Here is a 27096-nt window from a genome sequence, read left to right as displayed (position 1 = left end):
TGAAGAGAAATACCGGTATTATTTAGAAGTCGGACATCACAAAATGAAAAGAAATAAGCAGTGAAAAATCATACCACACCATAAAAGGAAGAATTGCATCTCACTTCTTAAAGTTACAAACGCGGCAGTAAAAAGTCACTTCTTGTATATGAACAACATATTGCAAGACAGCTTTGTCAAAGTTCTCATTTACAAAATCATTTTTTTTCTTTACAAAAAAAAAGTGACTTTTCCTTCTGTTTCATAATCCCTTTTTCTGTACTGTATCAGTGGGAGTGAAGCTGTCGGTTGTTGCTTGGAGTCCCACTTTCTATGATACATACTCAGGAGACTTCTAGAAGTGTCCAGGGTGGGACAGCCGACGGTTCAGTTTCGGTAGCCTGTCCAACATACCAGCCAGCTGGGTGAAGGTCGGCCTGTCCTCTCTTTCAAAAGACCAGCAGGCAGAAAGGATCTCCTGTTGTGGCAAAACATTGATACATGCCGCCTTTATTGGTTTCACATTGATGGATAAGTTAAACGTTTCCCACTCATCTATGACCGTTTGCATCAACATTAGGCAACGACCATGACATGACAATTATCATTAACTGTATCCGAATTGGGGAAACAATTTGGAATAGATTTATATGATCTTCATTTTAGCTGCAGAGGCAATAATATCCACTTAGGGGCAGGATTATAAAACAGGGGTCAGCAACCTTAAATACTCAAAGAGCCATTTGGACTGTCTCCCACAGAAAAAAAAAAAAAAAAAAAAAAAAACACCATCAGCAGCCACAAGACCCTTTTGACATCTAGAGTGAGGATAACATCTTTTTTTCTTTTTTTTGTACGTGTAAGAAACTAGTGTGCGACTTTCAGATAAGAAGAGTCAATGTTCACCTCATATTTATGGAGTCAAAGCCAAACTTAAATTATCTACATGTAGCGAAGCAAAAATGCCGTCTGCTTTTGTGTTCCATCGTCATTATATTGCATGTGGTACTAATTACGTTAATCCTTTTTAGCCATGTGTGTTTATTTTACCAGTAGTTTGTTAAATGTGTGTCTTATTGAATTGTTGGGTTACAATGCAGCGGTCCCAAGCCCGGATAAATGCAGAGGGTTGCGTCAGGAAGGGCATCCGGCTTAAAACTTTGCCAAACAAATATGAGCGTTCATCCAAAGAATTCCATACCGGATCAGTCATGGCCCGGGTTAACAACGTCCGCCACCGGCGCCGTCAACCTGCGGGGCGCCGTTGGAAATTCAGCTACTGTGGGTCGAAGAAGAAGACGAGGTGGAAAGCGGGTTCTTCAGCAGAAAGAGAAGAGGAAAGCACAGAGCCTAGAATTTAATGTAAAAGAGTATCAGATCGAGTGCTGAGGCTGAAATTGGAAATTGAGGGTGTTATGTATAATGTGATTATGCCCCACAGGTAGGATGTGACCTAGAGGTGAAAGAGAAATTCTGGAAGGAGCTAGACGAAGTAGTTCTGAGCATCCCAGACAGAGAGAGAGTCGTGATTGGTGCAGATTGTAATGGACATGTTTGTGAAGGTAATAGGGGTGATGAAGAAGTGATGGGTAAGTACGGCATCCAGGAAAGGAACTTGGAGGGACAGATGGTGGTAGACTTTGCAACAAGGATGCAAATAGCTGTAGTGAACACTTTTTTCCAGAAGAGGCACGAACATAAGGTGACCTACAAGAGCGGAGGTAGAAGCACGCCGATGGATTACATCTTGTGCAGATGATGTAATCTGAAGGAGGTTACCAACTGTAAGGTAGTGGTAGGGAGAGTGTGGCTAGACAGCATAGGATGGTGGTTTGTAAGATGACTCTGGTGGTGGGGAGGAAAATTAGGAAGACAAAGGCAGAGCAGAGAACCATATGGTGGAAGCTGAGAAAGGAAGAGTGTTATGGGGGTTTCCGGGAAGAACAGAGACAGGCTCTCGGTGCACAGGAGGAGCTTCCAGAAGACTGGACCACTGCAGCCAAGGTGATCAGAGAGACAGACAGGAGAGTACTTGGTGTATCTTCTGACAGGAAAAGAGAGAAGGAGACTTGGTGGTGGAACCATACAGTACAAGAAATCATACAAGGAAAGAGGTTAGTTAAGAAAAAGTGGGACACTGAGAGGACCGAGGAGAGGCGAAAGGAATACATTGAGATGCGACACAGGGCAAAGGTAGAGGTGGCAAAGGCCAAACAAGAGGCATATGATGACATGTATGGCAGGTTGGACACGAAAGAAGGAGAAAACGATCTATACAGGCTTGCCAGACAGAGGGATAGAGATGGGAAGGATGTGCAGCAGGTTAGGGTGATTAAGGATAGAGATGGAAATGTGTTGACTGGTGCCAGCAGTGTGCTAGATAGATGGAAAGAATGCTTTGAAGTGTTGTTGAATGAGGAAAATAAGAGAGTAAAGAGTAAAGAGGCAAGTGTGGTGGACCAGGAAGTGGCAATGATTAGTAAGGGGGAAGTTAGAAAGGCATTAAAGAGGATGAAAAATGGAAAGGCAGTTGGTCCTGATGACATTCCTGTGGAGGTATGGAAGCATCTAGGAGAGGTGGCTGTGGAGTTTTTGACCAGCTTGTTCAATAGAATTCTAGTGTGTGACAAGATGCCTGAGGAATGGAGGAAAAGTGTGCTGGTGCCCATTTTTACGAACAAGGATGATGTGCAGAGCTGTGGGAACTATAGAGGAATAAAGTTGAAGAGCCACACAATGAAGTTATGGGAAAGAGTAGTGGAGGCTAGACTCCAGACATAAGTGAGTATTTGCGAAACTGTATGGTTTCATGCCTCGAAAGAGTACCCATCCAACCATCCATTTTCTGAACCGTTTATCCTCACTAGGGTCGCCGGAGTGCTGGAGCCTATCCCAGCTATCTTTGGGCAGGAGGCCAGGTACACCCTGAACTGTTTGCCAGCCAATCGCAGGGCACATATAAACAAACAACCATTCGCACTCACATTCACACCTATGGGCAATTTAGAGTCTTCAATCAACCTACCACGCATGTTTTTGGGATGTGGGAGGAAACCGGAGTCAACAGTCCAGAGCAATGGGGAGTGTGATAAGGAAGTGAAGAAACGGGTGGAAGCAGGTTGGAACGGGTCAAAGAATGTGTCATGTGTGTTCTGTGGCAGAAGAGTCTCTGCTAGGATGAAGGGCAAGGAGAAACCACACAATTCTATCCCACTGCTATATCACGCTGAAGGCCTTGTACTGTGCTATTCCCCATGCAGCTTTTGGCTCGTCTGATCATTATTTAATTAACTTAATCCCAACACGCAGGCACAAACGTAAATGTGCGAAGCCTGTGTTGAAAACAGTGAAGTGGACTAATCAAGCTAAGAAACTTAACTGGGAGCTTGAATGAGTATGTGGACACGATTACATCCTACATCAGCTTCTGTGAAGATGTGTGTACCGACTAAGGCATTTCGCACTTTCAATAACAATAAGCCGTGGTTCACTGCCAAACTTCGCCAACTCTGCCAAGATAAGAAGGACGCCTATCGGAGTGGGGACCAGAAACCAGCTGACAAAAGAAATCAACACCACAAAGAGAAATTATGCATAAAAGTTGACTAATGACGCTAAGTCAGTCTGGCGAGGATTACAATCACTAACCAACTACAAGCGATCATCCTCCCAAGCAGAGAACAAAGGACTGCCTGATGGCTTGAATAGCTTCTACTGCAGATTTGAAAAGGACATTTTCACACCCGCACCCACCCAGCCGCACCACCGACCACCATCACACCTCTGAGCCCCCTACCTTTCTTGCATTGATTAGTCATGACCAAGATATGAAACGGGTCTTTAAACAACCAAAGATCAACAAAGTGGCAGGGCCGAATATTGTCTCCCTCCTGCTTGAAAGTCTGCGTGGATGCACTCGGCTGTCAAATTCGTGAAGTTTGTAGATTACATCACAGTCATCAGCCTCATCAAAGACTGTGACAAGTCTGCATATCGACAGGAAGTGGAGCGGCTGGAGCTTTGGTGTTGCCAACACAACCTCGAGATGAACACGCTCAAGACAGTAAAGATGATTGAGGACTTCAGAAAGCATCCTTCGCCACAGTTGCCCCTCGTGCTGTCCAACTGCCCTGTGTCAACCGTTGAGACCTTCAAGTTCCTGGGAATTACAGTTTCTCAGGACCTGACACGGAAGACCAGCAACTGCATCCCCAAAACATCCCAGCAAATGATGTACTTCCTACGAGTTCTGAAGAAGCACAGCCCGCCACAGCAGCTGTTCTACACAGCAGTCATTGAATCAGTTCTGTGTTCATCCATCACAAACTGGTTTGGTGCTGCCACAAAGAAGGACAAAATAAGACTGCAACGGACAGGCTGATGAAAAAAATTATAGGTACCCACCTAACCACTCTTGCCCACAACTTGCCCGCTGCCAGGACTAAAACAAGGGCACACAAAATTCTTTGGGACCTTCCACATCCGAGTCACCACCTATTCCAGCTCATTCCCTCAAGTAGGCGCTATCAAACCTTGCAACCTAAAACCAGCAGACCATCCAACAGCTTCTTCCCTCTTGCCATTAACTTCGCAAACACTTAACTTACAATTTTATTGTAATGTGTTGGCAAATTTGCACTTTGGGACACTCCTACATTATTCGTATACTTGCTGTTTTATCACACTGCACTATTTTCATTCTGTTGTTGATTACTATTGGCCACTCGTGTTTGAGAATTCTCTGCACCATTTGCACAATCGTCACTGTACCTGATCATTGCACTATTGGTCATTATAAATTGTTCTAAATTGCTTGAGGACTAGGGTTAGGCATTATTTGCACAATTGTCATTATATCAGTACCACCACATTAGTGGTACACTTTCATGGCTCAATGACTCTCCACATTTTTTTACATCCTAAGTGTATATTTCGTCATAGTGGGTGTTTGCTGTTATACTAGAGTGGTTCCAACAACCGCAGACAAATTCCTTGTGTCTTCTAACATACTTGGCCCATAAAGCTGATGATGATTCTGATTCTAAGGTCACAGAAAGCCACAGTGGAAGGCTGAAAGAAGCTCTGGAGCCACGCGTTGCTGACCCCTGTCCTAAGGTAATGCTGATCACTGGGGAACAATTTGAAAACAAAATTATTGTAAGTTAGATTTTAATGCTGATTAAAACTAAAATTGGCATGCTGATACCAAAATTTCAGTTTTTTTTCCAAGCATGTCAAGTTTTTTCTCCACAGCTTACCCCAAATACTCTGTAGGAAATCACCACTAAAATACAATTTTTAAACAATATCAGGTTTCTTATATTATAGACATACCGTAACTTCCTTGCCCAGGTTGGCATCTGCCAGCACCTTCTTTATGCCCTCATTGCTACCCACTAACCAGATTTGCGCTTCCACAGGCTGGTTGGTGATTGCCCAGTCTCTGAAATGCAGCTCATACCAGATTGTACTGAAAAGAAGACAATATCAAGTATAAAATAAAAAATAAAAAAAAAAAAACAATAATGTGAATAATACAAACATGAATTTGAAATGTCTAAGCTGTAGAAAGGGTCCAAATCAATTTTAATGTTTGTTTTAAGCGTAGAATAACTATTGTGTGGATTTTAAAAGACTATTTGATTTAGTAACATGGCCCTCTTTCTTTTTATGTAAAATTATCATCAAAGTAACCACTATCAATACCCAAAAGCATAAACATCAGCAGCTTTCGAGAAAGGCAGCTGGTCCTCAGCAACTTCTGGGCTCATCACGCGAACAATCTCTGGTGACAGGTAGTTGATCCACCCTTGGGGTATCTTCAGCACACTCTTTCTTCTAATTACACAAAATTATAACAATGAATATAAACAATAACATGGGCACATATACAATACATTGGTCTCAAGAGTTTCATCAATATTTTACTTACCTGCCTTCTTGTACCACACCAGACATCCCAAATAGACCAAAATCTGTTATAACTACTCTGTTGGAGTCATAGAACATATTCTTAGACTTTAGATCTTTATGAACGATGCCTTTGGCATGCAGATAGCCCATTCCCTTCGGGAGAGATAAATATACAAATAATACCAAAAGACAATCTTATACGTTTAGCTGCCATACAATAAAGATGTTTCAAAATGTACAAAACAATGCTCAGCATTCCGTGTTGATTTTTCTTACCTTTACAATTTCTTGTGCAATCTGTCTGGTGTTATTGATATCCAACAAATGACCCCTTTCTCTTACAAAAGAGTATAAAGGCACCCCTTTACAGAAACTGTAAAGCAAACAAGCAGTATTGTCACTGAATTGTTCCATTCAGAAATGATAACTTCTTAATTGGAGTAAATTACAAGTGATACATCACTGAACTCTACCTGGTGACAATAGCAAGATGAGGTGGGGCCATGCAGGCGCCCATGAACAGGATAACATTTTCATGTCTAGTTTGCCTGTAGTTCATCACCTCCTTCTTAAAAAGCTTCAGGTGCTCCTGGTTATTGCCGTCTACTTCCACAAGGCGAATGGCTACCTCGCCGTGCCAGCGACCCCTGAACACCTTCCCCCAACGACCCTGGAGTTGAAAGTTCAAATTCATGTTCGGAGTTTTACACAGATCAGAGGTGTCTATTCTACACCTTGTAAAGACCCACATCAGAAAATCCTATCTTACAGTGTCAAAATGATGGTTACATTACTTTTTTTTTTTTTAATTTCGCACTTACATGAGCGTGAGCGCTATCGTTTTGATTGCCATTAGTTGGTTCAGGGTGGGGCAGAAAGAACAGACGTTTTTGAAAAAAATCACAAAATAAATGGAAACTGCAAACAATTTTTGTTGACATCAGTATGTTCGTATTCAAATAGCATTTGATACAATAAAGTGTGGAAAACAACATTCATCATGTGGTGTCCGTTTTCATTGATGCATTTCCGAAAGCGTTGATGGAAAGTGGCCATTGGCCTGCCATGTTGCTCTTCCAACGCGAATACACTGGGTACGCAAAGTATTGAGAACCCCTTAAAATTTTCACTCTTTGTTATATTGGAGCTCCTCCTGGAGCCGTCACCTTATCGTGTTGGAGGGGTTTGTGTGTCCCAATGATCCTAGTAGCTAAGTTGTCTGGGGCTTTATGCCCCTGGCAGGGTCACCCATGGCAAACAGGTCCTAGGTGAGGGACCAGACAAAGAACGGCTCAAAGACCCCTTATGATGACGACAAAACATGGACGCAGGTTTCCCTTGCCCGGACGCGGGTCACCGGGGCTCCCCTCTGGAGCCAGGCCTGGAGGTGGGGCTCGAAGGTGAGCGCTTGGTGGCCGGGCCTGCACCCATGCGGCCCGGCCGGGCACAGCCCGAAAGGGTAACGTGGGTCCCCCTTCCCATAGGCTCAGCACCTGTGGGAGGGGCCATATGGGTCGGGTGCAGTGCGAGCTGGGCGGTGGCCGTAGGCGGGGACCTTGGCGATCCGATCCCCGGCTACAGAAGCTGGCTCGAGGGACGTGAACCGCAAGGTTGAGAAGTTCTGACTAGATAGTGGGCTCGCCTCCACGCACAGCTTGGGCTCTGGTACCACCCTCTCGAGAGGGGTTGGACTCTCTTCCACTCTGGAGTTGCCCAGAGGCGCCAAGCAGGTGTGGGTATACTTATTGCTCCCCAGCTCGGCGCCTGTACGTTGGGGTTCACCCCGGTGGACGAGAGGGTAGCCTCCCTACGCCTTCGGGTGGGGTGACTGGTCCCGACTGTTGTTTGTGCCTATGCATCAAACAGCAGTTCAGAGTACCCACCATTTTTGGAGTCCTTAGAGGGGGTGCTGGAGAGCGTTCCCGCTGGGGACTCCATCGTCCTGCTGGGGGACTCCAATGCTCACGTGGGCAATGACAGTAAGACCTGGAAGGGCGTGATTGGGAGGAACGGGCCCCCCGATCAGACCCCGAGCGGTGTTCTGTTATTGGACTTCTGTGCTCATCACGGATTGTCCATAACAAACACCATGTTCAAGCATAAGGGTGTCCACACGTGCACTTGGCACCAAGCTCCTCGGTGGCAAGGACCCGGGGGTGGATGAGATTCGCCCTGAGTTCCTCACGGCTCTGGATGTTGTCGGGCTGTCCTGGTTAACACGCCTCTGCAACATCGTGGTGGACATCGGGGACAGTGCCTCTGGATTGGCAGACTGGGGTGGTGGTCCCGGAGGGTGTGTTCCAACTACAAAGGGATCACACTCCTCAGCCTCCCTGGTAAGGGCTATTCAGGGGTGCTGGAGAGGAAGGTCCGTCAGGAAGTCGAAGCTCTGATTCAAGAGGAGCAGTGTGGTTTTCGTCCTGCCCGTGGAACAGTGGACCAGCTCTACACCCTTGGCAGGGTCCTCGAGGGTACATGGGAGTTCGACCAACCAGTCTACATGTGTTTTGTGGACTTGGAGAAGGCGTTCAACCGTGTCCCTCGGGGAGTACTGTGGGTGGTGCTTCGGGAGTATGGAGTACCGAACCCATTGATACGGGCTCTTCGGTCCCTGTACGACCAGAGTCAGAGTTTGGTCCGCATATCCGGCAGTAAGTTGGACTCGTTTTCGGTGAGGGTTGGACTCCGCCAAGGCTGTCCTTTGTCACCGATTCTGTACATAACTTTTATGGACAGAATTTCAAGGCACAGCCGAAGCATAGAGGGGGTCCGGTTTGGTGGCCTCAGTATTGCATCTCTGCTTTATGCAGATGATGTGGTTCTGTTGGCTTCATCAAGCCGTGACCTCCAACTTTCACTGGAGCAGTTCGCAGCCGAGTGTGAAGCAGCTGGGATGAGAATCAGCACCTCCAAATCTGAGACCATGGTCCTCAGTCGGAAAAGGGTGACGTGCCATCTCCAGGTCGGGGATGAGATCCTGCCCCAAGTGGAGGAGTTCAAGTATCTTGGGGTCTTGTTCACGAGTGAGGGAAGAACGGAACGGGAGATCGACAGGCGGATCGGTGCAGCATCTGCAGTGATGCGGACTTTGTATCGGTCCATTGTGGTAAAGAAGGAGCTAAGCCGAAAGGCGAAGCTCTCAATTTACCGGTCGATCTACGTTCCTACCCTCACCTATGGTCACGAGCTGTGGGTCGTGACCGAAAGAACATGATCCAGGATACAACCGGCCGAAATGAGTTTCCTCCGCAGGGTGTCCGGGCTCTCCCTTAGAGATAGGATGAGGAGCTCGGTCATCCGGGAGGATCTCAGAGTAGAGCCGCTGCTCCTCCACATCGAGAGGAGCCAGATGAGGTGGTTGTACACACAGCACCCCATATTGACAGAAAAAAAATTGATTTGTTGAAATTTTTGCAGATTTATTAAAAAAGAAAAACTGAAATATCACACAGCCATAAGTATTCAGACCCTTTGCTCAGTATTTACTCGAGGCACCCTTTTGAAATAATACAGACGAGTCATTTTGGGAATGATGCAAGTTTTTCACACCTGGATTTAGGGATCGTCTGCCATTCCTCCTTGCAGATCCTCTGCAGTTCTATCAGGTTGGATGGTGAACGTTGGTGGACAGCCATTTTCAGGTCTCTCCAGAGATGCTCAATTGGGTTTAAATCAGGGCTCTGGTTAGGCCATTCAAGAACAGTCACGGAGTTGTTCTGAAGCCACTCCATTATTTTAGCTGTGTGCTTAGGGTCATTGTCTTGTTGGAAGGTGAACCTTCGGCCCAGTCGGAGGTCCTGAGCACTCTGGAGAAGGTTTTCGTCCAGGATATCAATGTACTTGGCCGCATTCATCTTTACTTCGATTGAAAACAGTCATCCTGTCCCTGCAGCTGAAAAACACCCCCACCACCATGCTTCACTGTTGGGACTGTATTGGACAGGTGATGAGCAGTGCCTGGTTTTCTCCACACATACCGCTTAGAATTAAGGCCAAAAAGTTTCATCAGACCAGAGAATCGTATTTCTCACCATTTTGGAGTCCCTCAGGTGTTTCTTAGCAAACTCCATGCGGACTTTCATGTGTCTTGGACTGCATCGGTGAAGCTCAGCCACAGTGATCTTTGGGTTCTTCTTTACCTCTCGCTCCAAAGCTCTTCTCCCCTGGTTGCTCAGTTTGGCCGTACGGCCAGCTCTAGGAAGGGTTCTGGTCGTCCCAAACGTCGTCCATTTAAGGATTATGGAGGGCACTGTACTCTTAGGAACCTTAAGTGCCGTAGAATGTTTTTTGGAACCATGGCTAGATCTGTGCCTTGCCACAATTCTGTCTCTTCAGGCAGTTCCTTTGACCTCATGATTCTCATTTGCTCTGACATGCACTGTGAGCTGTAAGGTCTTATATAGACAGGTGTGTGGCTTTCCTGATCAAGTCCAATCAATATAATCAAACACAGCTGGACTCCAATGAAGGTGTAGAACCATCTCAAGGATGATCAGAAGAAATGGACAGCACCCGAGTTAAATATATGAGTGTTACAGCAAAGGGTCTGAATACTTATGGCTGTGTGATATTTCATTTTTTCTTTTTTAATAAATCTGCAAAAATTTCAACAATTCCGTTTTTTTTCTGTCAATATGGGGTGTTGTGTGTACATTAATGAGGGAAAAAATGAACTTAAATGATTTTAGCAAATGGCTGCAATATAACAGAGTGAAAAATTTAAGGGGGTCTGAATACTTCCCGTACCCACTGGAGCTTCCTTCAACTCGTCCAGTATACGGGGTCTATGTGCATCCACATGTACCTTGAGGTGTTTCCACAAAAAATAATCACACAAGGACAAATCAGGGGACCGAGGGGCCAAGTAGAGTCAGCAGACCTGGAAATGAGGTGGTCACCGAAAAGAGGACGAAGAATGGCCATTGAAGCTCTGGCTGTGTGGGCTGGATATTAACAGGATTGTGCAAAAACTGTGCATCCAATTTTCATGCAACATTGCGCTTCATGGTCTCATGCTGAGCAAGAGCCCATGACATTTTGTTGCATGGATAGAGAACGTGTTTTTTTCTTTTTGCTGTTGGAGTTACAGTACATTCAAACCTTTCCCCCTGACCCCACAATACAAATGGTGATATATTTTCTCATTGTTATTTTCTTCTATAATATATATATTCTCGCATAATTCTCAATGAACCAGAATAATCCCATGATATACATTCATTCATTCATCTTCCCTATGTACCGCTTTGCCTCACTAGGGTCGCGGCCGTGCTGGAGCCTATCCCAGCTGTCTCTGGGTGAGACGCGGGGTACACCCTGAACTGGTCGCCAGCCAATATCAGGGCACATATAAACAAACAACCATTCACACTGCCATTCACACCTATGGGAAGTTTAGAGTCTTCAATTAACCTACCACGCATGTTTTTGGGATGTGGGAGGAAACCGGAGTGCCCGGAGAAAACCCACGCAGGCACAGGGAGAACATGGTAACTCCACACAGGTGAGGCCCGATTTGAACCCGGGTCCTCTGAACTTTGAGGCAGACCTGCTATCCAGCCGACCACCGTGCCACCCTTTATAATATACAGACAAACACAATTTGTCATCCTTTGGTCAAGATTATGTTATTGAGTTTGGCTTGTTGTTTGTGTTGATTTAAGGTGTGTTAAGGTCAAACTTTTTTTCTTTCTCACTGTCTTTTGCATTTTTGTGTCTTCACAGAAAGACCATTCATTGGCAACCACTGCCTCACTGTTGTCAGTGTGCATGCTGCTGAATGCAGAAACTGCCGCTTGTCATAACGTGTTGGCACAAACAAACCCAAATACGCTCCATTTTTTCTCCTTTTGTTGACAGTTCTATCTTGGCAGAGGTCTGTGCTCCACTGGGTACTATTCAAGTTTACAAATTACTCCCCCGCGGGAAATAAAGATGTCCTTCATCCTTTGAACTGGAGCCCTCATGGCTAACATTTAACTAAACTACCACAGTCTGTCAACCACGCCCACCTCTGCCAGTCAGCCACACCCACCTATTTAAAGCTTTGTTGATGACGCACTCATTGTCAGACTGTTCGACACCCATTACAAGACGCTACATGACTACCCCGTAAATACTATCCACTTTCTGCCTCTGACCACGAGTCCTGACACATCATGTTGGCCTGTACCTGTGGCTGTTTGCTTAGCCTTCTGCCTGCCTCCGACCACAAGTTCTGACACATCATGTTGGCCTGTTCCTGTGGCTGTTTGCTTAGCCTTCTGCCTGCCTCCGACCACAAGTTCTGACACATCATGTTGGCCTGTTCCTGTGTCTGTTTGCCCAGCCTTCTGCTTCCTACGACAGATTGTGACATATCATGTTTGCCTGTTCCTTTATCTGTTTGCGCAGCCTTCTGCTTCCAACCACAAGTTCTGCGTTAGCACGTTTGTTTTCCTATCCCCCGTCGCTGTTTGTCATTTATCTTCTTCCCAGTCGTTAAAGTCTCACCATTTTGACTGTGAAGTTAACTGCTCTGTATCTGGGCACACACTGTCACATTTCCAACTATTCCAGTGGGTTGCTGCACTCGTCCATTGTCATAAACTAAAAGAATGTTAGGTGTCCTCTGTGTTTCGTTTTTAAAATGCTACAACTAAAGCAACTTGTTTTACCAGCTAAAATCAAGTGCACATGCAACATTATACTGAAAAAATAATACCGTTTACAAACGCCCCCCCCCCCAAAAAAAATCCCTTTTTACTTTGCATCTCTACATGCCACTTTTTACAATTAAAATAAGGAGCATCTCCATCTTCACCTTTCCTACAAGCTCTCCAAGCTGCAGCTCCTCATACGGGATATCCCATTCCTGCAGGTAGACGCTGGTCTGACTGGCCTTTCGGTTGTTGCCTCCCCTCCAGCGCCCTACGGTCCGACGACGACAGGTGGAAGAGGGCAGATCTTCCAGCCCGTCTTCATCAAAGTCCTCATTGGAGAAGCTCTTTCCTTGGTCATGTCCAGCAGGAAGATCCTCCTCTGCCTTCTAATCAAAGAACAACATATATTTTATTAGATACAGGAACTGTCTAGTGAATAATTTGTCAACTATGAAAGAGAAGTAAAATCAGATATATGTAATTGCAAAACAGGACCACAACACTTTCTTTTGTATTTAATATAGCTCCTTTTTGTCATTGAGTGTTCACTTTGTGGGACTTTGTGACCCGTTTGTACACACCACCTCAACATGCAGCACGTAAACTACTTTTGGACTCCAATATGTTGTGAACACTCTGCCTTCATTGTTACATAATATCGTGCACTGACTGTGAACAACCTAAGTATGGTTTAAAATGTGTGTAAGTTAAATGTTCTGTAACTTATAGGTACAAACTGTTAAATGGAATTGCTGTACACACCTGGTCTTCCTCGGCTGCTTTTAGCTGCGTCTCAGTAATGGCTGTCTGTGATACTCTAAACGGTGGGGGGAAAAAATACAATCTAGACAGTGGATTGAGGAAGTGTTCAAATTTGGTTGTAGTGTTTTACCCGGAGTCGTTGGAGCTGTCAGACTGTTGACTATCATTATTCTTCGAATCAGGAACATCTGTTGAAGGGGGGGTAACCAGAAACTTCAGAATACCTCTTTAGTTCCCCAAAACGTTACTCAATTGTACTGTATCTTCAGTCAATTATGCCATGCATGTAAACAGTAGTTAAAAAAACTTCCTTATGGTAACGTCAGTGCGGTAAGTTCAAATTGACGGCTAATAAAGTGCATTTACAGTATTAGTTGAGAACGACAGCCAGGAATTAAAGACAAGACAATTAACAGGGATATGGATTTCATGGTGGCATGTGAGAAAGGTATGCAGTATGGACAAGAGAGAATCAATGAGTTCAAGTGATAGTTCATCCATATAAAAACAAATTGGTTTGTGGCAAACGATATTCAGGTTACCTGGGAAGCGGAAGTTGTCGTCCTTGGAAGCCTGCGGAGATGTGTTGAGTGGGGGTGTGGTGCTGACACTGGGTGGGTTGCTTTGCTGAGAATGTGCTGGAGAGGATGGTGAGGAGGAGGTGGCTGACGATGGGTTACTGCTGGAGTCAAGCTGGACAGGACGTTCCTGTGTGAAATGTGGATATATACCGTATGTATTAGGGCCGTCGAACGTCTTAACGTACGTTAAGTACCCTTTCACGCCACGCTTTTTTTGAACACTTGATTAACGCACGACCCTTCACTGGTCTTCTACTGTGTGGTTTGTTTGGTGCGCTTCAGTCTCTTAGGGGCAGTGTGGTGCACGCATGCAGATAACACAGCTACAGTACATTAGTTAAATGACCAGAAGAAGAAATCACGCTTAAACTACATTACTGTAACTCATTTCTCACAGAGTAGGAAGGATATAGCCTCTGCCTGTGAGTATTGTTAGATTATCTGTCTGTATGTATGTGTTCCAATAGCGCTTGTGTGGGAATATTTGTTTTTTTTTTTCAAGGGAAAGACTCCCGGGACTTCAATCCAAATTTTTTTTAGCCCGTCAATGGGATTTTTCATTCTGTGTTAGCAATAAGATGGCCATCATGATATAAATGTGTAACATTAGACATTACATATCATATTAGAATGAAAGGACACCTATTTCACAACCCCTAGTTTAACAGGATACTTTTATACAATGTGAAAGATTTGTTTTCATTTTGCTCTCTATCAACTTTTTTTTGGGGGGGAGGGATGTACACGTACAACAAATTACGTAATGTGTTATATGATTTATTATTATAATTTTTTTGTTTTTTTGATGCTTTAGGCGAGCATTTATTTTACCACAAAAAAATTACAGCATACACTTAAAATATGGTCAATTATGTGTGATATATAAAAATTTTTTTAAAAAAAACACGATAAAGTGTGGGAACACTGTACAGTACAGTAACAGTTTTACAGTACGTGCCCATCTTGTTTTTTGTTGGGCTTGAATTCCAAATGTTGCAATGACAAATATATTTGCATAAGGTAAGCATAGTTGTCCACTCATGTTAAGAGTATTAAAAACTTGCAAAATTTCATTTTATTGTACATTTAGAAAAGATGCAAAATATGTGATCAATTGGCGATTAATCGCGAGTTAACTATGGAAATCATGCAATTAATCATGATTCTTTTAATGATTGACAGCTCTAGTATATATATATATAGAGAGAGAGAGAGAGAGAGAAAGAGAGAGAGAGAGAGAGAGAGAGAGAGAAAGAGAGAGAGAGAGAGAGAGAGAGAGAGATCAGATCAGAAATTCTACTGCATCAAAGGTTGTACATACCCTTTTGGTTATTGCCTTTGGTAACGTGCCAAACTGCAGTGGAATCTTTGCTTTGTGATCAATACGATTATTGATATCCGATGGTACCGATTCTGCCCTTCGCATCTTTGGCACTACAAATCAAATCAAAACATGAACATTGCGAACGCACAGCAGGCTTTGTAATTCAATGCTGATCTCGCCTCCTTTACTACTGGCAGTGGCTGTCCTAGGTTGAATGGCATCCTATGCGAGTCCCGCTTTGGTGACTCCACAGCGGCACCTAACTTCCCCATCCAAACGCCAACGATTGGTATGTCATGCCATTAGACAACAGAAAAAACTTTCACGTCGAAATTGTATTTTTTATTTTATTTTTTTCATTTTATTCCCGCAGCGGTGCCGCCCTATGCGGCCGCACATAACACACATGCCAGAAACCGCCACTGGCTACCAAGGATATGTTTTTACCTCCATCTTAAAATATGTGATATTCAATGATATTTCAATAGCTTATCGTTCCCTGGCTAAAACCCTCTATCTATGAGGTTGCAGAAGATGTCTGTCTTACATTGTGACGTATGGAACATGTTTTTCATATTCGCAAATTAGAAGTTCAAGTAGCAATATTAATGTCTTTCCCTGATCATGAGCATCGCTTACATGTGAGAAATGATATCCGACAAGAGGGAGCATCTTTGGTGCATTTGTTGTGACACTTTAATCTGTTGAGAGAAAAATGCAAAGAAGTGATACAATCATCATGCAGAAGAAGATTGAATTTGGAGTGTCTTACTTGCAGTGTTTACACTTGACGCCAAAGATCATGTTCTTGCCACACACTTGGCATGTCTGGGAGAGCCACGATTTCGTCGAAAACCTGAGAGAACAGAAAAGGAAAGAATGAGGGCTGACATTGGATCTTCAAAAACACTCATCCATTGCCAATACTGCCTTCTAGATCAGCAGTCAATTATTAGGCTGACATGGCTTTCACACTTGAGTTATAAACTAAAGATATTATATACGGCATCTCATCTGTATGCGCTAAATGTGGACAATGTCATTTGGTTGAACGCTTGCAGGTGTATTCGGGTCGATAATGAAGTCGTATTCTTACCAGATTTTCCAGTGAAGTAAAAGTTTTTTTGGGGAAAAAAAAGTCATAATCTTATGAGATTAAGGCCAAAATGTAACAAGGGAAAAGTAGCAAGCGATCTGGAATTATGACCTTTGGAGAGGTTTGAAATGTTTTCCTCTGATGCAGAAGTCCAAACCACTCTGCTGCCCTCATCTTGAAATGCAAATAATAACTGTTCATATTTTAATATAGTGCATACTGTAAATTGGTGGTGTCAAACATATGACAAACGGGCCAAAACCAGCCCACTAGGGGGAACAATCCAGCCCATACGATGAATTTCAAAGTAAAAAAAAAAAAAAGAAGATATTGTGGTGGTGGGGACTAAGGATAATTTTGAGAATTACGATATTATGCTCGTGTATAAAATGGAGTGGTAATCATTTATTGGTCTTCATAAATTGATTTAATTGCAAAGTACAATACTATATTCATCAGTTCCAAGCACCTGTGACAAAAGTTTTGTGCCTTAAAATACAATCACTGTTATCAGTTAGTATGCACACATCCAGATGACAAACTGAACAAGATTTTCTCCAAAAAGTCATTAAATCCAAAGATTTTCCTAATGTACTTACAGTATTTTGTCTTGCATTAAACAAATGGAAAAATGTAATTCATTAATATATTAAGTACGGTATGATTTTAGTGATCTGACCCCTCCGAGATCAAATTAGGCTGTATGTGGCCCCTGGACAATGAGTTTGACACCCCTGCTGTGTGGTAAATATGATTAATGTAATAACGTACGACATTCTAAAAGCGGTGCGGACTCGAATCACATGAATTGGACTTGAGTCAGACTCGAGTCATGAATTTGACAACTTTAGACTCGACAATATGTTAAAAGACTTGCAACTCGACTTGGACTTGAACAGCAATGACTTGTGACTTCACTTGGACTGGAACCCGCTGAATTGAAAAGACGGACACGCCGTCGACCAGATGTCCCCAGCAGCCCCACCAAAAACTTCAGAAACTGTATTCTTCCAAGTCGCCCCGCTGCGCAAGGGTGCATAATTTATCTCACAGGTGACCTGAAACTAAGTAACAGTTCCCCGAGAAACCTGCGTCATCAAAAGACCCCACCTGGTGCGCAGCACCAAGATACTGACCAAAAGTTTGGAAAATCCGTTGGTCAAAGCATGCCAAAATAAATTCCAAAGAACCATTTGCTCCTTTGAAATGCAGGCAAGGCCCTCTGGCATAATTGAGCGACACCCACTGGCAGTTGAGCGTTACTGCAAACTGCGAAATCACTAGTGACAGTCTTCACCAAATTGAAGTCTGTGCATGAATGCTCCCAGTGTTACCAACACACCAATGTCACTAGTGATTGTTTTCCACCACATTCAAATGTCTGCTGGTTAAATCTGTTTGTCAACCGAGCATGCTTGTGTTTATCTCAGAATAAACACAGAAATGTTACACAAACAGACAGTAAGTGTTATTAGCCACCAAATAAGGTTGAAACACCATTGCATCGATGAACCATTATCCCACTGGTTTTAAACCACAAAGTAATCCAATCAAATAATACGAAGAGGTGTATCTAGCTTCCGTTTGATCTGGCCCTGGCCAAGCATCTGGGAGATCAACCACAAAATAAGTGACTCCATAATGCTGAAGTTCTTAATGACTGCTTGTTAGGTCAAAATGTCTCACACCATTATTCGAAATGTGAAGTTAGTTGTTATTATCTTTTAACAGTTAACGCCCTAATGGGCACGCTCTGGTAGAGGAATTGACTAAGAGATCATTCGTTCACACACTACCTAAAGCAATGGTTTCATTTAAAAAAATAAAAATAAAACAAACCAAAAAAAACCAATACAATATAAATAAACAATGTGACAGCTAAATAAGGTATACATTCCAAGAGCCACTGTTAACATACACAGAAACGACAGCGACATTTATTGGAACAATAAGGACGTTAATTATTGCAACAACATAAAAACCTACATTGCATTGGGGAATTGCTTTTTTTCGTTAGCATTAGCGGCTAGCTTTGTGAGCGTTCATGCAAAGAGTTTCACGGCTGTCTGGGCTTCGTGTACATTAGTCGGGTTTAGTCAGTGGAGTGTTCTCAAGAATCAGTCTTGTACTGTATTTTTTTTATTCACTTTATTTACCTATATCGATCAGCACACAGCATTTATTTGATATGACACTACATTCTTCTTCTTGTCCTTTTCTTTGCCTCTTTTTGACATAATATTTTCCAAAGTGACCCCGAGTGTTCCAGCTGAGATATCACAGTTGGATAAAATTGTACCTTTATAACAAGTTGACAAACTCGAGACTTGTGGGCAAAGACTTGGGACTCACTTGTGACTTGCAAAGCAATGACTTGGTCCCACCTCTGCATTGTAATAATGATAATTAGGTAAGAACAGTTATTAGAGTTTGACTCTTAAATACACTAACAGTGAAATAGAAAAATAGAAGATCTAATTATCAACTTTACAATGCTTCCTTCTCATATTCCATACCGCTTATCCTCAGTAGGGTCTGGAGCCTGTCCCAGTTATCTTCGGGCGAGAGGCTGGACCAGCCAATCTCAGGGCACATATAAAACAAACAACCATTCACACGCACAGTCACACCTACGGGCCATTTAGAGTCTTCAATTAACCTACCATGCATGTTTTTGGGAAGTGGGAGGAAACCGGAGTGCCCGGAGAAAAGCCACGCTGGCACGGGGAGAACAAGCAAACTCCACACAGGCGAGGCCAGATTTGAACCCGGCTCAGATGTGCTCGCCACTCGTCGTGCATTAAAACTGGGGAGATTGGTAGGGATGAGGCGGGACGGACACGGGCCAGTTATGACCCGTATCCCGTCACCCCTACCCAGAGCAACCAGCTCCCCAAGGATGTGTGAACGTATGTGGTGCACTAAAAATCAGTGGGGGAAAGGCATGGCAGGCCAGAGTGCAGGAACACCTAGCCGAGTGTCCTCCCCGACACTGCCCTGCCTCCACTGGTGGGTGTTTGGTGCATTCAAACTGGTGGACGGGCCGGGTAGAGAAGGGGCACGATCGTACCGGAGGTCAGCACAGATGTGCCACGACCCAGCCTGGCGTCTGCCTCATCATCCCTCGCGCCAGCCCCCTCTGTGGACACTGAATGAGATGCGAATGTGCCCAATTTGCGAAATATGTACAGTGTGAGTAATAAAATTGTGCAGAGTGTGTGAAGTAAGAGGCTAGACTCCTGCGGGCCCGGCCCAGCCCGACTAATTGGAAGACCCCAGAGAAAAGCAGTCCCTCCCCGAACTACAGCTAATCCCCCCAGCCCCCTCTCCGTCACCACCCGGCGACCAGAACAGGGCAAAGGAGGCGGGCCCGTCCAAGGCGGGAGGCGCCGACACCCCACCGTAGGCCCCGTAGTCAGCCGGGGTGGATCTAAATGAACGTTTCTCCCGCTTACTGTGTGAACGTCACGCGACCAATCCTAGGAACCAGGTAGCAGACTCCCCATTAATGCTGCGATTACTTGCATTACTGCGGGTTGATGACATGATGGTTTGAACGTTCAGTCCACTACCGGTCCCTATTTTCCTGTTTTCCATTTTCTTCTCTGTTGTTGCTTTAAATACACAATGTGTAATGATCTTTGTTTTGTGTTTAGCGTGACAGTAAAATTCCAACTATGAGTAATAATAAACATCTTGATGCAACATTTTTAAAGAATATTTAATTATTCTATCAGACAAACTGCTGTTGGTTGTGAAGTGAGTTGAGTCACTCCCACCATACAGCACTCCTACTATATCTCGGTTTCCTCCCACATCCCAAAAACATGCATGCTAGGTTAACTGAGGACTCTAAATTGCCCGTAGGTGCGAATGTGGGTTCAAATGGGTTTTTTTTTCTATGTGCTTTGCAATTGGCTGGCAACCAGTTCAGGGTGTACCCCGCCTCCTACCCGAAGATAGCTGGGATAGGCTCCAGCACGCCCGCGATGGATGGATTATTATTATTATTATTATTATTATTATGATTAACAGACAAGGAGACATACAGTGCCATAATAAAGTATTGGCCCCCTTCTCAAATTATTTGTTGTTGTTTTTTTGCATTGTTTCCCCACTTTAATGTTTAAGATCAAACAAATGTAAATATCAGACAAAGGTAACTCAAGTAAACATTAAATGTAGTTTTTAAATGGCGATTTTATTTATTAAGGGAAAAAAACTGTTCAAAGCTACCTGGCTTTGTGGCATTGAGTCTTTCACATGTCTGGTGATATTTTGCCCCTCTTCCTTGCAGAATTGTTTGAATTCAGCAACAATAGTGGGTTTTCCTTTTTAAGGTCATGCCACAGCATTTCAGTTGTATTCAAGTGACTAGGCCACGCCAAAACCGTTATTTGAAGCCATTCAGATGTTGACTTCCTGGTGTGTTTTGGATTGTTGTCCTGCTGCAGAACCCAAGTGCACTTCAGCTTGAGGTCACGAACTGATGGCCGAACATTCTCCTTCAGGATTTTCTGCTAAAGAGCAGAATTCATGGTTCCATCAATCACAGCAAGTCGTCCGGGTCCTGAATTTCAAACGCAGCCCCAGACCATCACAATACCACACACCATTTTTGACTGTTGGTTTGGTGTTCTTTTTCTGAAGCTGTTACATTTAAACCAGATGTAACAAGACACACAGCTTCCAAAAGGTTCCACTTTCATCTCAGTCATAGATGTTGTCCTGGTTTCCTTTATGACCTCCTGGATGAGTCGTCGCTGTGCTCTTGGCATAATTTTTGTAGGCCCGCCAATCCTTGGAAAGTTCCCCACTATTCCATGTTTTTTCCATTTGTGAATAACGGCTCTCAAGGTGGTTCGCTGGAGTCCTAAAGCTTTAGCACTTACTTTGTAACCCTTTCCAGACTGATAGCTGTAAATTACTTTATTTCCCATCTGTTCTTGAATTTCTTTGGGTCGTGGCATTTTGTTGCAGCTTATTGGGATCTTTTGGTTGAAATGATTTTGTCAGACAGGTTCTATTTAAGTGATTTCTTGTCTGAACAGGTCTGGAGTTAATCTGGCTAGGGTGTGGTTAGTGAAAATGAATTCAGCTTTGAGTGTTTTTTTTTCTTAATAAATAAAATAACCATTGAAAAATGGCATTTTATGTTTAATTGGGTTATCTTTGTCTGATATTTACATTTGTTTGATGAAGGGAAACGATGCAAAACAAATTTGAGAAGGGGGCGCATACTTTTTCACGGCACTGTAAGTGATGGGTTATGGGTAGCACAAATGGTGTTGCCCACACAGGTACTCAGGAAGCATCTGGCCTCTCTCCAAATTATATTATTATATCAACTGACTAAAATGAAGTAATACACAAAGTCTCCTCTCAATGCCTTCAATGCAGTGTGGTATTCCAGGCTACGCCCTGGTGGCATGTACTAACCTGTGTGTAACAGCCAAGCCAATATCTCGCCTCAGTGTCTGAGGTGAACTCCTGTGTACGCTAAGGTCTGTGAAACACACCAACATGCACTGTGTGAATTACACATTGAAATGAGACATGCCATACGAGTGGATGCTTTATGTCATAACTGTGGGACTCACTGTCCAGGGATGTTGGGGCAGCAGTCATTGTGTATGGGGCTGATGCAGGCACAGGGCCGTGTGTGCGAGCAGACAGCAGGGGTGAACGCAAGTTGGAATCCTCAAGACTGTTCCCATTGAGATGAATAGCAGCCACAGCCTTGTTCTTCTTGTTGGCCCTTCAAAGACACAGTGTAGCTGTCAAAAGAGCTCACAAACTACTTACGTCAACAGAAATCTAATAATGAAAAGTAGGGTTGTTTTGAATTTTATGGTCTTTCAAGTCTGAGCTAATTTTATTAGGAAGTTAAGGAAGAGGATCACTGCATACATACCATAATTTCCCGTGTATAATGCGCACCCACACAGTTGACCTCAAAATTCTGGAAAACTCTACCTATGTATAATGCATTTTTACAATGCACGATTTTGCTTCTACCCATATGATCAAAACATGAAGAATTATGTGTATTTTTTTTCAAACAATTATTCTGAAGTTAAGCACTTTATTTGAACATGTAATACTTTTTTTTTTAATTTACTTGCTCTTATTTTGAAATTCACAGCCCTACTTTTATTTTGTAAATTAGAAAACACACAGTTGTGTTTCATTACCCAGGCAGAATTTGTAAGATGGGTATTATTCTTGAAAGAAAACATGATGGACCAGGCAAAACACATTTTATTTTATTCGGGTTCAAATTAAACGGTCAAGCATTTCAGAAAATCATTATCATTAAACAAAACATACCCATGAACAAATTAATGATGGTTGTTGTTCAGTCATCAGTCATATTAATAAAACACTGTCCCAGCTTTTTTGGAATGTGTTGCAGCCATAAAATTTTGTTAAAGTTAAAGTTCATGATTATTTGCTAAAAACAATCAAGTTTATCAGTTTGAACATGAAATATCTTGTCTTTGTAGTGTATTCAATTAAATAAAGGTTGAACATGATTTGCAAATCATTGAATCCGGTTTTTATTTATGTTTAACGCAACGTCCCAACTTCAATGGAATTGGGGTTGTACAAACCAGAACGTGTATGCAAACAACTTGTGCACTATTGCACCTCAAAGATGATTTGGTGTTAAAGTTAATAGGCTACTCAAATAAACAGTTTACTAATCAATCTATATGAAACTAGAACTATCCCAAATATACTTTTTTCCCGCGGATAAACCAAGTACGTATACTTTGGCAGTGACGCCAATTTTGTCTTTTGTTAACTTTGCTTCTTGAATCTTAATTTTTTTAGATGGGTGTGTCAATACTAAGCTGGATGTCATTTATGTTTCAAATATCGAATTGAAATTTGAACTGTGCCTTTTTGTGACAGAAATTACACAAGAATGTTGGCAGTATTGTTCCGAGAGCAACGTTCTAACCCACTTGTGGTTAGCAGGCTCCTCAGTGCGGTTCACCACTTGTGACTCGTGACTCTTGCTGCGTGCCGGTCCGATGGAGATGGGCAGGAGCTGCAGCAGCTTACGGGAATGCGGCGGAGGCGTACGGGCCGTTTTGGCTGTTTGTATCTTAGAAGCTCGGATTCTGTAGGGAGTGCTCGGGTCCGGCGAAAAGGCGTCGAGCATTTCCTCAGTCGGTACGTAAGGTTGGTTGTCACTCCAACACGGAATCGCGGATATGGAGATGGAACGGCCTTGGCTGACTGTGGGCTGCTGGTTGCTGGAATGAGTGACAGCAGGGAGGCCATCAGTGTGCTGTTGGGAATTAGGCCTCATGTCTCCACCTAATCAGTCAGAGTCAAAGACATCAACAAGTTAGTACTGTACATATTGTGCCTACACAAAAGTTACATGAATTGCCAAATTTTCTTTCAGCAGTGAACTTGGAACACGTCATTTTCTTGTAATATAAACTCCTACAGCTGGCAAAGTGATCTTAAAGTTGATATTTGCATCGTTTGTTTGGTTTTGCCGATCAGGAGGTCGGAACCTGACGGTGACGACGACGAGCGGCCAAGGAGCAGCTGCGGAACAGAAAAAGAGAGCGGCCGCTGGCTCCATTTTTTTACATCTTTTGTCCTCTGAGCTTTAACAATCCAGGGGCCATCAATAGCTGGCCAGTGGGCCGAATGCAGCCCAGGGCTCGGCTATTGAGGGCCATTGCCCCATACGGTGTAAGCGATCAGTTTCCGGGTTCACCTGTTTCTGTTGAACTCTTTAGACAGGAGAGGGCAGCAGGGAGGCGTGACCGATCCTCCGAGTTGGAGACCCTGCGCTTCATTGCGTCCTGCACATCAGAGCCGGCGGGCATCTGCAGCACACTGCCTACTAAGAGGTTCCCACCTGCGGCCTGCGGCACACACGGATCACAAACAGAAAGTGATATTTATTGACACTTCGGTCTTCGGAACAGGACCCCAAATTGACAGGTTTTACCCCTGATACCACACATTACAAGAGCATGACAGTTTTTTGGGGAATTATTGTTATGTGAGGTGTCTATCATATTTTTAAGACATTAAAAAACCTTCATGTATAACAGGATTACGTTTTGCAGCTGAAACCTTGCATTCCAGCATGTTTTTCCTCAGTTTTTCTGTTTGCGGATTTTTCCTCTTCGAGATGGAAGGACGGATGGATGTTTGTTTTGTTTGCGCCATGGACTTTTTTTTTTTTTTTTTTTTAATTGAATGACTTGTTAAACTAACTTCCAGCATGTGTGTGTGTGTGTGTGTGTGTGTGTGTGTGTGTGTGTGTGTGCGGTGTCATGCACATGGTGTTTCTGTGACATAAGGAACATGTAAAACTAGCGACACTGCTTATCTCAAGTTCAAGTTTAAGGTAGACTTCTGAGCTGTACAGACAAACTAAATTTTAACAGTATAGTACCGTATTTCGGATTTGATAATAAAAGAAGATTTTGTTATTGTTGTGAGCGCACGCACACGAAATCCGTCCACTGCACCGAGCATTGACTGATGCTTTACCTCCACTATTAGAACAATTAAATATTGTCCTGAATCCTGAAATGAACAAGGAATTAATGCAAAGATTCAAATTTGATCAAATCCTATACTGAATATCTTCAAATGGAGGTCCGTGGTTCGGGTCCGGACCGATTCAAGGTCTCATGCGGACCCACAATCAATTGCTGTTAAAAAAATAATAATTATGTGTGCCATGCGTCCACGCGTGCAGTTTTGAAAATGTACTGCAGTTCACCTCCAAGTCGGGGGGGTCGCTACGGGGTGGAGTTTTTTTGTCACATACATCTTTTCACGTCTTAACGCAGTACTGATAAGCCAATCACATTGCAGTGCTCTGTCCTGGAGCGGGGCGTGTTCTTCCTCGAACACGACTGAAACTCCTCGTAACACTTCAATGCAGCTGCCAAGAAGTTATGCAAAGGTAAACAAAGTCATTTCATTTGCCTGTTCAGTGTTACTTGAAATATAGGAGCTGAGATGCCAGTGTTGTTTTCAAATTGTTTGTGCCTCTTTACTAGATATTTATATGATTGGTGTTGTTTGTTTTTCCTTGGGAACTGTTTTAATAGTGTAGGTGTGCGTTTAAAAAGCAGCTCTGTGTATGTGAAATATGTCATTTTGATATTGTTTGACAGGTTTGGCTACGTAGCAGCACGCTGGATGACTGGTTGGCACATCCGCCTCAAAGTTGTTAAAATATGCCATTAGTATTACTTGCCAATAAACTGTTCCGTAAAAACTACCGCTACTGCTGAGGGGCTCGCCAAATATCATTCGTAGAACTTCAATTTGCTCTAAATAGTTATTAGCTATATTAGACAGGTCGAGTCTTGTAGTCATTGAATTATGATCAAACAGTATATTTGACTTTATCTGTCCTAGAAATCAATCTATGGTGAAAGGCTGACCGCACGCCATCTCACTATTATTGATCTTAAAACATCCACATGGTATAGAAATGGGTCTGGGGAAATGATTTTGTTGCATTTTTCTAGACAATGTTCTGCACACAATATAAAGCAGAAAAAGACAATCGGACTTTGCACTTGACAGCGCAATAGCTGATGCATACCAACACCTGGGCAGTGCCTGGGCATGCCTCAGATACCTGTGTTTACAGATAACAAAGCGACAGCACAACGGGAAGAAAAATGACAAAAGTACAGAATCCATCAGAAGAGGATGGAAAACCTTCAGGAGAAATCAGCCTCTTCTACCAAAAGTCCATCCTTTTATCATAAATCTAATTATCTCTGTGTCATGGTCACACACACATTCAAGTTCACTCCCAGGTAAACAGAACAGGGAAGCTGACAGACTTAATGGGAGGGGTAGAGTCCACACTAACAGGCACATGGTTTTTCAATGCGTATGCCTCAACCCAACAAGTAAATACCATTCCATAGGAGTATTGTCTCTGTCAAACACCGATACTCAAGACTCAAGCAGCTGAACAAACAGCAAAAGTGACCGCACACTGCTATTGCCTGACAGAAGTGGAACTATTTCCAAAAAGAGAACAAGGACAGAAGAAAGGAAGGACATAAGTCCTTTCTTGGCACCTTACATCACAAGTTACATTCGGTACAGATTCTTGTCGTCAAATTACATTACCATGTCAACACGATGTACAGCACGTCATAATCCAGGTGTTGTTCCAACGTAACGTGCAGCCGGCTGCACAGAAACACACTGTCGGAGTTCCAGCGGTGTTCCCTGCACTGTTATCACACTCCCTGTTTTTCTATCCCCTCCCTCCTATGAGTCTCCTCCTTTGTTCCTGACCTCCCACCCTTGACAAGTCTGCCTGGGTAGCCATTCAGTTGCCTTGTCTTCCTGCCATGCCAACATCATACATCAGAGCCTGGTGAGGAATTGGGGGAAGCCCGAGACCCACAGGACACATTAGCAAAAAGCAGAGGCTTTGCAGTTTGTCGTGCATTCAATATGGGGCCCTGTCACTTTTGGTTTCAGTCATTTTAGGCTGTGTGAGGACTGTTAGGTTACAATTACAATTAATCATTTAGTCCTTTCTCACTCCTCACTTTTTCTTTTGCACAATTTATTCTGCGTTTATGGACGCATTCCCAATCCAATGCTTTCGGGGCATGCTATTGACAAAGGACTAGTCGCGGAAAGTAATAATACCGTAATTTCTCGTGTATTATGTGCAATTCCCCCCCATTCAATAGTGTGTATTACACATACTGTAAGTATAGTGAAAGTTAGAAAATTCCTTCACAATTAAATGAGGTATATAAGTAGATA

At 43.4% G+C, this 27096-nt stretch overlaps 1 protein-coding gene across 2 annotated transcripts; it reads right to left on the bottom strand.

Annotated features, from left to right (window-relative positions):
• LOC133482478 (kinase suppressor of Ras 1-like) lies at window positions 1-26597 on the bottom strand. Of its 2 annotated transcripts, XM_061782654.1 has the most exons (18): window positions 26443-26597; window positions 24041-24191; window positions 23268-23625; window positions 21897-22054; window positions 21736-21802; window positions 15973-16056; window positions 15840-15901; window positions 15198-15310; window positions 13838-14003; window positions 13426-13483; window positions 13296-13350; window positions 12695-12919; window positions 6366-6562; window positions 6169-6265; window positions 5912-6045; window positions 5686-5817; window positions 5314-5449; window positions 1-457 (listed from the first exon to the last, which is right to left on the bottom strand). In XM_061782654.1, exons 1-18 carry the CDS (start codon window positions 26443-26445, stop codon window positions 335-337), a joined length of 2319 nt encoding a protein of 772 aa, XP_061638638.1. In that variant the 5' UTR covers window positions 26446-26597; the 3' UTR covers window positions 1-334. The 2 variants fall into 2 exon arrangements, with proteins under 2 accessions (XP_061638638.1, XP_061638639.1); XM_061782655.1 differs by lacking the exon at window positions 1-457 and having other exon boundaries at window positions 5912-5968.
• Between the last annotated feature and the right edge of the window lie 499 nt (window positions 26598-27096).

The sequence above is a fragment of the Phyllopteryx taeniolatus genome, chromosome 8 (assembly GCF_024500385.1).
Source record: "Phyllopteryx taeniolatus isolate TA_2022b chromosome 8, UOR_Ptae_1.2, whole genome shotgun sequence".
NCBI lineage: Eukaryota > Metazoa > Chordata > Actinopteri > Syngnathiformes > Syngnathidae > Phyllopteryx > Phyllopteryx taeniolatus.
The sequence above is the reverse complement of the archived record's forward strand: the minus strand, read 5'-3'. Positions and strand labels throughout refer to the sequence as shown.

What these genes read in the sequence shown, in the direction of transcription:
- LOC133482478 (XM_061782654.1), bottom strand. An exon ending in AAAGAGTTCAACAGAAACAG is followed by an intron (nt 23,626 to 24,040) that starts GTGAACCCGGAA and finishes CTGACTGATTAG; the next exon opens with GTGGAGACATGAGGCCTAAT. An exon ending in GAGGAGCCTGCTAACCACAA is followed by an intron (nt 22,055 to 23,267) that starts GTGGGTTAGAAC and finishes GTGTCTTTGAAG; the next exon opens with GGCCAACAAGAAGAACAAGG.